General features: G+C 40.6%; 1 protein-coding gene across 1 annotated transcript in view; it reads right to left on the minus strand.

The window, feature by feature from the left end:
• The window catches only part of LOC133522299 (probable chitinase 10), a 156635-nt gene extending 145350 nt beyond the window's left edge, over window positions 1–11285 (minus strand). The window contains exon 1 of the mRNA XM_061857587.1: window positions 11121–11285. Within this exon, the coding sequence (XP_061713571.1) occupies window positions 11121–11123 (3 nt within the window). The 5' untranslated portion in view covers window positions 11124–11285. The remainder of the gene's footprint in view (window positions 1–11120) is intronic.
• Between the last annotated feature and the right edge of the window lie 592 nt (window positions 11286–11877).

Below are 11877 nucleotides of genomic sequence, written 5' to 3' on the forward strand. Positions count from 1 at the left end.
GCCACAAGAATAGCTGGCTCTGCTGGTCTTCGGCTCGAATCTGGATTTGCAGAAACATCTCCTGTATATCTGCTACTACTGCGAAGCTCCATTCGCGAAACCTCAGTAGTATACCCAGTAGGCTTTTTAGCAGGTCTGGTCCCGCTAAAATATAGTCGTTCAGACTATTTCCTTGACTTTTCGCGGCACAATCGAATACGGCTCTTCCTTTGCCTTTATTCAAATTAAAAACACTAAAGTGCGGCAAAAACCAAGTCTTATCGGTTTGCGGTGGTTCCATAATACGCTCGGCATATCCTTTTTTCAGCAACTTCTGAATCTGGGCTTCGTAGTCCTCTGCGAAGTCCTTGTCGCGACGCATTCTCGTTTCCAAGCTATGTAATCTTGAACGCGCCATAGCGTAGCTCGGTGGTAGCTTCACGTCGTCTGACGCCCATAGCTGGCCAACCTCGTAGCGATTTCCAACTTTTCTCACGGTTTTATTAAATATATCGATGGCTCGTTGATCGCTCGGACTCACGTTCTCCTTTTGCGTTACGCCTAACGCCTCGATCGACCAATGTTTCTTCACTTGCTCGTTGAGATCTTCATTCCCCATACGGCAGTGTAACACGGTTTGCTCGTTCGTACGAATGATGCGTGGCATTCTACCGAAAAACGCCCAACCTAGTGGTGTTTTCATAGCGCACGGCTCGTTCTCGCCGCCCTGCCTGATTTCCGTCGGTGTAATCAAGTGACTATAATCACCTCCGATTAACATCTGTGGTACGCCTGTTCCGACGTAGCATTCGTCGCCTAAGTCCGCCAGATGTTTATATTTGAGTAGTTGCTCCTTATTGAGCGACTGTGACCTGATTCCTAGGCCATCTACGGTCTTGACGGTAATCTCGTGTTCGGTACCTCCTTTCGCCGGTCTCACGGTGGCCTTAACAGTCTGTGTTATCGACGTGTGCTTGAGATTCCTTATTCCTCGAATACATAACGGCTCGTCTTGACCCACTGCACCTATCTCATCAGCAACATCTTGATCGATCATCGACAATGTCGATCCGTCGTCGATAAAAGCGAAAATATGCGCTGTTCCTTGCGGGCCTGTTACCGTTACAGGCAACACTTTCAACAACACGTTGTAGTTCGGGGTCGATGACACGTAGACTCGTGGTTCGTTGTCCTCTCGTGGCGTAACTTGCGTAGATTGCGGCTCTTGTGCCGCCGTCGGCTCGATCGATGCTGTAGTAACTCGCGCTACGGCCGCTCGTTGCGTAGCATGAGTCATCGCCATCGCGGTATTATCACGGAGCTCCTGCGTCGTCTCCGCGTGGAGCAGACGATGATGCACGTGCGGACAGCCTGCCACACCGCACCCTTTCGCCTTGCACTGTATTTTGAGGTGCTTCGCGTCCATGCACCTATAGCATATTCGGTTGAGCTTTGCCCACTCCCATCTTGCGCCTATGCTTTGTGCGGCTAGCTTGCGACATTCCGGCGTTGAATGATTGCCGCCGCAATACAGGCACGTCGACTTCGATGTACTGGCTTGACGCGTCGCATACGTCACCTTCTGTGCTGTGGCGTATCGACCTCCGGGTGTGGTAGCGGGAATCGGATAACGCGGCGCGGATGTATTCGTACGAGTGCCGGTCGCGCGCGCGTTCGGTGCTGCTGACGGTACCTGCGCACGCCTCGGGGCTGCGCGGGCATGACAAAACGCCATTTCTTGTTCACTTTCCTCCATCAGAAAGTCAGCAAGTTGCAGGATCTCGGGTTCGTCGGTATCACGATGATTGCGTGCGTAGTCGCACCACCTGCTTCGAATATGGGGCGATAACCGGTCCGTTACTTCGCGAATCAGCAACGGGTTGTCGGCGTAGTGTCTCCGATCTATATCCATAATAGTGGACACTATGTTCATAATTTTGATTGCGAAGCTGTTGAGATCGTTCGCTGTAGGTCCCAACGCTGGCAGCTTGCGCAAATCTTCGATTGCTCTGTCTAGCAATACTTCGCTCCGACCAAACTGCTTTTTCAGTATTCGAATAATCATATCTGGACGAGTTGCGGTCGATAGGACGTGTGACACACATGTCTTCGCGTCCCCGCGTAGCGCCATACGCAGTCTAGCGACGTTCTCGTAGTCGGTAAACTTATATCTTCTCGACGTCTCGGTGTACGTGTTGTAGAAACTTCGCCACTCACTCACATCTCCGTAGAAGTGAGGTAGTTCGAAGATATCCTTCGGTGCCGGTCGAGCCGCCATTTGCATCTTCTCGAATAACTGCAACATAGACTCCGCTACGGTTCCTTCCTGAGTGAGCTGTGTACGCTCCGTGTGCGGCGTACGTGGCTCGATCGGTGGCGATAACGATCGCCGACGGTCCTCGCGGCTCGGTGAGCGACGTCGAATATGCCTCTCTTCCCGCGTGGAGCGCCTTGGAGTCTCGTAATCCGGTGGGGGCTCGTTGGCTAACCTCTTCTTGGACTTGACGGGCTCGGTTAGCGTCTTGTCCTGCGATTCGTCGATCCATGTCAGGATGCGCTGGTGTTGCGGTCCGATTTCGCTCCTATCGGATGCCGCGTCGGATTCACTGGCTTCTGCACGAATTTGCAGCTTCTGGGCTTCCAGCCTCTTCTTCACTAACTCGGCTTCTAACTGCAGCTCCTTCTTCTGAATCTCCGCTAGCCGCTCGCTCGCCTCCAGCTCGGCTTGCGAGAGTCTGGCCTCGATGACGGTACTCGCTTGTGAGCACACGGACTGCGCACGGGTGTGCCTACCCGGAGTGCTCGCCTCCTTTGGAGTATCCTTCGGTCGTTGCGATGTGGTAACGTCTTTAACCACTGTCTTCGAATGACGTAACGGGATCGGTGTAGGTCTCGCAAGACGTCGCAGGCGTTTGTTCAGGTCCCTTCGCCATAGCAACATCGTATCTTGCGAGGGAGACCTCGGTGGCCTCTGGTAGACGTCGTCGATCGATAATGTAGCCGCTGCGCCTAACGGTTCCGCGCTAGCAGCTCGATGGGTGACCGCTGCCGCGTCGGCCGACTCGCCAGGGGGGAGGGGAGGGCGCTCCGCGTCGGCGTCCTCAGTCCTCTCAGCGTGTTCGCGGGCAACCTCACGATGTTGGGCCGCCGCCGCGCCTTCTTCTAGGAAACGCTGCCTGTCTTCGTCGCTCTGTACCGACGTAGCCTTCTTGGTCCGAATTATCGGCATCTTGACGATGTGAAACGATGGGGTTCTTCACGCAGAGTAGAAGCTGATCTCGACGGTCTTGATGGGCTGACAGTTGATCCGGCTCGAAGGACCAGGAAAATATAGCAGCCCGCGGCGCTATATCAGCCGACGATAGCTCAATGGAGAAGGCACCGGGCTGTCGCCACCACTCCTACTGCCAAGACCGTGACCACGGCCCTCTACGTCGCCGCGTGAAGAGGAGCGAATACGATGCGCGAGGAGATAGCTAAATAAACTACTGTTTCGCACAAACTGACTTTTATTACACGCGATACAAAGGTATAAAAATACTCCTACAATCCCTACTACGCGATTGAACCGCTTCTGGTTCTCTTCCGGTTGGCTTCTTCTTGGTTTTCTTGAGGCTTCTTGTTGCTGGATCACTCGACGACTGACTACGATTTCTCTCCGTTCCTTCCTCGCTTATATACGAATTTCGTAGAAAAGGAACACCCTTACGATAAGGAGATAAGACGCGTTTCGATTCGTTCTGAATCAAGCCCTCTGATTGGTCGGTTACTTGATTCGGCTTTGTTCGGGTTAAATCGTGTTATCTCGTTATCGTTTACATAACTATAATTCTCACAAATATCTAATTATTGACTTAAATATTGCATAACACGCTAACTCGGTTTCTAGGTCAGTGAAACAAAACAATAACACCTGTCCGACTTGCTTACTTCACGAATACAAAGCCTATTGTTCGTCCGCACTCGGAACAATAGCCCGTTTCTCGACGGTTTACGGCATGCTATTATCTAATAGCTAGGATTACGATAATATGACCTATATTAGGGTGTTAAGCAATTCACGTTCTACGATTATACGTAACATTCATTAGTCTAATTAAAGTAATTACTGCGATAATAACCTAAATATGTGCGTCTCATAGTACAACTGAGCGTAATCGAATTCTGTACGGGAAATTGACTGACCAATCACGATCGAGATTTTCTGTCTCGCTGTTTTTTACCTTTCCTTGTCTTTATTTGCATGTGATTGGCTATAATTATGAACCAATGAATAAGTTTTCTTTATTTTCTTATTCCTTCGTTCATCTCGCTCTTCGAATAAGGATTTGGGATTTAGGGTTTGCGTGACCTAAATATCGAATAATACCTGATATAACGAACGATTACATAATTCTTATGTCTAATAACAATCTAATTATATCTTTGCCCTACCTAACGGATAAAATCTTTATTTCGAATACAGCCTTAATCGTATTTCAACTTAACTAATCTTAGCGTCATCTAAGTTTCTGGTCGCGTCGCTAACATACGCCTTTGCCATATTAAACGTAGCAATTTTCTGTGCAAACATAGCGCAGACTGTCTCTTTAAATTATAAATTACAAACAAAAAACAATGGATTACTCCTAATGCCGACAGACTTCTCAAAATTTGTCAACTATCAAGCACCACGATGTATAGTCACAGATACAGACGTGGCTATCGGCACTAATAATACATGGCGCAACCATCGGCGGAGCGGAACGGTGAAAACGAGCCTAACTGGCGTTGCGTAGTGCACTTTCCACCTAATAGTGGGTGCGGGAGCAGCCGCTTAGAACTGTTGACAAAGGGCCGTCGGGATGTCTATACATATCAGGATTTAGCCCTCGTCAGGATTGCGGATTTGGCGAGTGTCAGGTTTTTTTAGAAACTCTAGAGGCTAGATAATTTTTGCTCGTATTCCAGGCCCCACCTGGGGCCTATTGCATAATAAAATATGTATAAGCTAATACTTATAAATGTATTTACATCCTTTTAGTGATTTTACATAGGTACAATAGTACATTGTGCAACGAGGGGGGTAAGTGAAATTTTGCATACGAGGGTGGACATTCCCAACAGCCGCAGGCTGGAGGGAATTAAAGACCCGAGTTTGCAAGATTCTTACCTTCAGAGTTACACACAATGTTTTTCATCACATTTTCGAATTTAATTTAAAAAAAAAAAAACGGTATCTAGAGTAAGTTCATTTCTGCTGTTCAAATTCGCTGTCGAGGATTTCTCAAAAGGCTACAGCAATACAGCATGGTGTTCTACGAAAATGAAGTGTACATACATTACAGGTAAAGATAGTCGACAATGCGCACTTTTCGCGGATTAGCAAATTAATATTGTCGTTTTAATATTTCTGCACAGTAACGCCTGACTCTATTCATTATTTGCAACAATAATCGTTTACCACCCAACAGGCCCGAATGATTGTTTACCATCGACATAATTTTAAACCTTTAACGGGCACAAATAGCTAATGTAGTAAGTGGCCCCCTTCTTTAACGCTGAATTTGCCTAATGGTGTCGTAAAGATGGTCAAAAGTTATGTTTTTCTCGACAAAAGGTTAAAACTATCCCTCATATCTTTCACTAAGGACAAATATTGCAATACAGTTATCCTGCATTTCTAGACCGTTATCGCGGTCGTGAGCCCGCTTGCCCAAGCGCGGCGTTCGTTACGTGGCCTTACGTAATCCTGTCGAAATGTTTACAGTATACAATACGCGCAAATAGTCTACGGTGGTCGCGTTGGACGTGTTTGATAAACGGGTCAGGGCACTATAGGTCTGTCATTTAACGGTAACAAGTGATTATGGTCAACTATGTTGTTGAAGGTTTCGCTACATGCAACTGATTTTTATTATGGCAACTAAGTTAAATAAAATATTAAAACAAAATCTTACAAAAATTGATCTCATAAATCAGCTGAACTCCTTGATATTATTTAGTTTGCTATCTTTATTATTTGTATTGGCACCTGGCAGCGGTTGATCGGTGGTGGTTATAGGAGCAGGCTAGCAAAGGATTTATCAAATCGATTAGAAAATAGTAGCCTATTTTATTATCTTATCCGACTTCTTTGCGTACAAGGTACCTATTCGGTATAGATGGTATTACTTACTATAAATTGTGCTCAAAAATATTCAAATACACACTCTTAACAAAAAAAAAGTCACGTTCAGATATTTATGAACTCGACCTTTTTCAAAATTAGCAGTTTTAGATCAAAAGGCGTGTTTTTCAAACATACAAACTCAAATAGCTTGAACTAATGAGTTTAGGCCCTTGGTTGTCTGGGCTTAAGCAAATCGTATCGTATCGGAGCGGCGAAAGGACTCACAAATATCTTAACACGCCTCTATTGTCAAGGCGTTTGAGTGCGTGTTCAGATATTTTTGACCACCTCGGCCGCTCCGATATATCTGATGGCGACTTTATTTACTCACTAAGTATATATCAGTGAGTTTGTTAAGTACCTATTTCAAGTTATACGAATATTTTAACCAAACAGTTCTGTCATTTGAATAATACGATTAATTTTAATCGGATTAGATCGTATTTATATTATTTGACACGCTAACAAAAACAGTACTTGGTATTGTTAAAACAGAGTATTTTACTTTGTTTCTGATAAAGTATAATCCTATTACTCGGCAATAAATAACATATATATGTCTACACGTAAAATGGAACACGTAAAATAGAATTTGAAAGTAATATCAATAATTATGTTTTGCACATGACTTTATCTTACACTAAGTTAATAATTTATATAAATACCAATTACTTAGGTATAAAAAAATAAAAGCGTCTAAATAAAACTGCAAATGTACGACAGTCATACAATTAAAAGCAGTGAAAAAATACGTCCCTTAAGCCCAAAAAAATCTTATAGAATCAAGGCCTTGATCTTCAATTATTTCTCAAATTACCCCTAACGGTAAATTAAAAAGACTGCCCTATAAAAACTCAACGGTCATTCAATTAAATCTGGAATGCATTCGATTCAATGCACCAACATTTGATCAAATATTCTTCCGACCTCAGCTGAGCAACCGTTATACTAACAACATTAACCACAACATGAACCTTACATCAATGTAAAAAGGCTCAAAAACAGTCAGTTAACAGGATAAAGGGCCCTAAGGCAATTGATACTGGGTTGTGATAGACGGGGGACCGGTTGGATCTCGGGTTGCATAGCTAGTTAGCTTAAAGGTTATAGTATGGTTACGTAATGGTTTTGGTTCCCGTTAGGTACGGTTACAATTTACTGTTGCATATTACAACAATCTGTTCAAGAAAAACAGCAAATAACACACTACAAAAAGATAATGATACAATTTAACTTGCATACTGTACAAATAAATAAATTTGGTTGTTTCAAAAAATAATAGTTTCCCAAAAAGTCCCTAAAATTGGTCATTTATTTGGTTCTTTCATAAAATATACCTGAAATGCGGTTAAAATTTTGATTTGATTGGAGCAAATTTCTATATGCATAAACACAGTTTAATTCTCAAATGTTTCCAAAAAGATATTTCACTATTTGTTACTTCATGCATTAAGTAGAATTCGAAAATCGGAGCAAAAAACTGTAAACAAAATGCTTATACCTACGTCTATCTAAATATAAAGCAGTTTCGTTATATAGACTTCAGACAATGCACAACCGTTGAATAACCTTGAAATTTGAAACACAATACGGATCTTGTAGAACACCATCTAAAAAAGGATTTTTAGACAGGTCAGATACGGGTCATTACCAAAAAAGTCGGGAGATAAACTAGTTTTAGAATAAAATAAACCATAACAATCTTACTCCCTAAAGTTTTTCAAAGTAAGCTTCTTAGGAACATCGACGAAGGCTCTAATTCATTTCCAGAACTCGTGATTACCATAGTTGGAAAGTCCATCTGACAGATGTCCGAACTCGCGAACTGACCTCCAACTTCAGATGACTTGACCTTTATCACATAAAACGACGTATCTTGTAAAGTATATCAAAAACAAGTATACATTTTAAGACTTTAAGTCACTGGGGTAAGGTACAAACTTGTATACATGTTTTGAATGAAGCAATGGCTAATAAGTCGTTCTAAATAGTTGATAAGTCGCTTTATATTCATGGAAAACTTGAAGTTGTCGGAGATTGGAAGAGTTTATGAGGTTTGCTTTTGTTATGGCTGCGGTAAGTTCGGAGGGTAGGTTGGTTTATTAAAAATATTTATGCGGGAGTGCTGTAAAATATCGACAAGTTGTAATGAGTTACTGTGTTGGTAAAGATAAGAGGGGTATACATATGAATATGCAAATATTAGTGAAATCTTTATACTTAGTGTCTATTTATATATGTAGGTACTTTGATATTATTGTCAGAAAATATAATTATGTAGATTGAGAGATATACATTCGTGTTTCTAACTGAAATAAAAAAAGTTTACTTAAGCATAAATGAGTTTCCAAATATATGAAGACAAAATACCTAAGTATACAGTATTATAGGTGACATTGAGGTGACGTTCGAGGCCCACGTTGGCCAGAGTTGATCATCGGTGATTTTTCCATTGTGATTGACATTTATATATGTAGCATGAATATTTGGTACAAAAAAAACTATTTTTTCGTAAAAATCCTCGCATTTTTATGTATATTCTATGGTTGTCTAGAAGAGATCGTTTTTTAGCGATAAGACCGCCTGTTGTCTGCCTCTACATTAAATCAATTGTTTATTTTTCTTGTATCTTTTTACTGAGGTGTGCCAATAAAGAGTATTCTATCTATCTATATTACAAAACACAAATATTTTTTTCGTATATATCACATATTTTTAATAAGGTGGCGTGCCTATATAATGTGTAAACCCTACTTGACTGTAAGAATTGCAGTTCTTTTAAACAAGGCGAATAAAGACTATAAACACATTTCAACATGCAAAAGATTTGCGCAAAATGTAAATATCCTACAATACACCCGAATGCCTAAATGCGAGTTGCATCAACGAAACGATATGAATCGTTTAACATGCTGTTAAAATAATGCATGTGTAAAAAAAAATCTTATGATAGTTTTTAGACTACTTAGACGGATAAACCATTGGACTTATTATGTATCTTTAAGGCAAATCACATCAAAAATAAACATACAGATATAAGTTTATGTGTGATCAACTATAAAATAGGGTTCAGTACCCCTAGTGTAAATAATTTCGATTTCGAAACGTAACGTACGCGTTTGCGTTAAGTCTCATTTTGTATGGGTTTTTGAACAGCGCGCCAAGCGGGACGTTTTGGAAAGTCAAAAATCTCATACAAAATGACACTTAACGCAAACGCGTACGTCACGTTTCGCTGTCGAAAATATTTACACTAGGGGTACAGTTCAGACTAAGTTTAAATCCGTTTTCTAATAAGATTGGCCGGTCGAAGTGTGTAACATGGTAAACCTGCATGGTGGAGCCACCGCGCGCACTGGCCGGTGAAAAAGCTATGCCAGTGTCGCTTGTCTATTGTTTTTTCGATGTAAAATTTTCTCGACAATTTGTAGACGAATAGCACAACTCAGATTAATTTAATGTTGTTTAAATGCTATATTATTGTTGAAAATTACTTGTTAATGGGATGCCCCTAACACGACCCTTTATTCTGGCTTAAAATTGATGACGCACGGTTGAAGCTACTTATTTTCTTAAGTTTTAATCTGCTTGCGCCTGGTGAGCCCGCGTAGCCCGCAGTAGCACCCGCTGCAGGATCACATCGTTCGGCTCGACGAAGATTGGAGTACGTTAAGGCCAGTGATGATATTTATTTGGTTTATACTCGCGTTTTGACGGATATTATTCTAGCTCCAGCATATGTTTTCCTATCAATCCTTAGAATTGTATCAGTCTTGCATTTTTATGGCTGTTTAAGCCAAGTCTCAAAAAACAATTTAGAGACCGGGAAAATCTATGCTGGCACCAGATTTGAAATTTGCCAACCCCATTGGTAAATGACAGTAAAATATAATGCATACCGCCCTATACACACGTAATTTGTAATAATGTAAGTAGACGCATAAGTAAAATTTGTTGTTAAATGAAAACGCGTTGATGTCTAATAGAAACTGCTTGCCTGCTGTATGTTTTTCGCTGTTCCGTTATACACATTTTGATAAGTTATACGTATATACGTAATAGGAAATTATACGTATATACGTAATAGGAAATTATACGTATTTCAAAAGGAAATTATACGTGTTTCAATAGCAAATTTACGTGTTTTAAAAAACATTATTATGAAACTGTATTTTTGGCTATAAATATGTCGATGGCTTTTAACACGTAGTACGACCATTTTTAAATTTTTAAGAATTGTTATTAATATCATCGATCAACATTTAATATTATGAACATACAAATAATAACACTACAAGTAAATATTAGAAATAAAATATCTGATTTTTGGACCCACTCCATTATTTAATTATTTCAATAAAAATTAATTTGCAAACTATATTAAAAATATAGATCTCCATCCATAATCGATTTGCACATATATTTACGACGGAGCGAGCGCACGATTTCTACGCGATTGTTCGCCACTTTCTCCCAGTGAAACTGGGTGTTTTTACCCATTGTGCGCGCGCGCGGCGCCGGTTTCCAATTTAGAATGGCGCGAAGCCAGCTACCCAGATAAAATAAAATAAAATGATCAATTTAATTTAAAACTATGCTAGTTAAATTGACCTATAATGGAATTAGGTTGCCGTGTGGACCCCAGGCTTCGTAAATGAGCCGTGCAAAATACCGGGATAACACTAAAAGAATGATGTACTTAAACTTTTTTTTCCAAAAATAATTGCACTTGGAATCAAAACTCTTACTCATGAATATGAATAGAGTGACTCATTCTAACTTTCCTTTAAATTTCTATTTACCCACGCTGAGATTTGATTACCGGCTACGGAAATTATTTTGCATTTAAGCTTTTCAATTTAATATTAACGCTTGTGTCAATTTCAAAACTCGCTGGTAATCGCTTTTAGACAACCACATGTTTACCTTGATATTACATTTACAATAAATAAAATAGGTAACGCTTTTCTTTAAAAAAAAAACAACTTACCATTTTCTCCTTTTTCAAATACACACACAAAAAAGAATCACTACACAAAAGTACCACACACTTCACGCACTTCACACATAAACTAGTGTCAATAATTTATATATAAAATGTCAATTCGTCCGTCCTTTCGTCCGCCCTGCTCGAGAGACAGTTGTGGACTAAACCCAACCGAAAGTACGTAACGATTGGCGTTGCGTGCACGCAGGCCTAACTGTCTTGATACTTTGACATGAATTTTGATTGGTTTAAAAATGAAAGTGTACATCCGTGCATTTCAAGGTCGTTGGCACTTTAATTTTGCTTTCTTCCGTTGTTATCTTGATTGAGTGATAATGAGACATTGTTTTTTAGAGAAATTAGAGCATTTCACATTTGGCTTAAATAACCGTCCAGTTTTTGTAGAGCAGATTATTAATGTTTAATTAGAGACAAATGCATTTTACATGTAAAATTTAAGGCATTGGTGGCAAGAAGTTGTGAAAAATAGCGGTTGGTGGAACGTGATCAGATATTTATAATAACTCGCGTAATATAGATATTTTCAATGATCACAATTATACCTATTTCCTAATATAAATGAAAAAAAAAATACTGAAAATTATCTAACTAGAATAGCGCTGCTTCCGCTATATCATCGGTAATAAGGTCAACTAATTAAAAAAATATATTCAAAAAAGCGAAGTCTGTAAGCGCCATAAATGTACCAGTAGAATTAATATATCTCTACACTTTTAATCATATAGGTAACGATGCATTG

This window comes from Cydia pomonella, chromosome 10, assembly GCF_033807575.1.
Source record: "Cydia pomonella isolate Wapato2018A chromosome 10, ilCydPomo1, whole genome shotgun sequence".
NCBI classification, from domain to species: domain Eukaryota; kingdom Metazoa; phylum Arthropoda; class Insecta; order Lepidoptera; family Tortricidae; genus Cydia; species Cydia pomonella.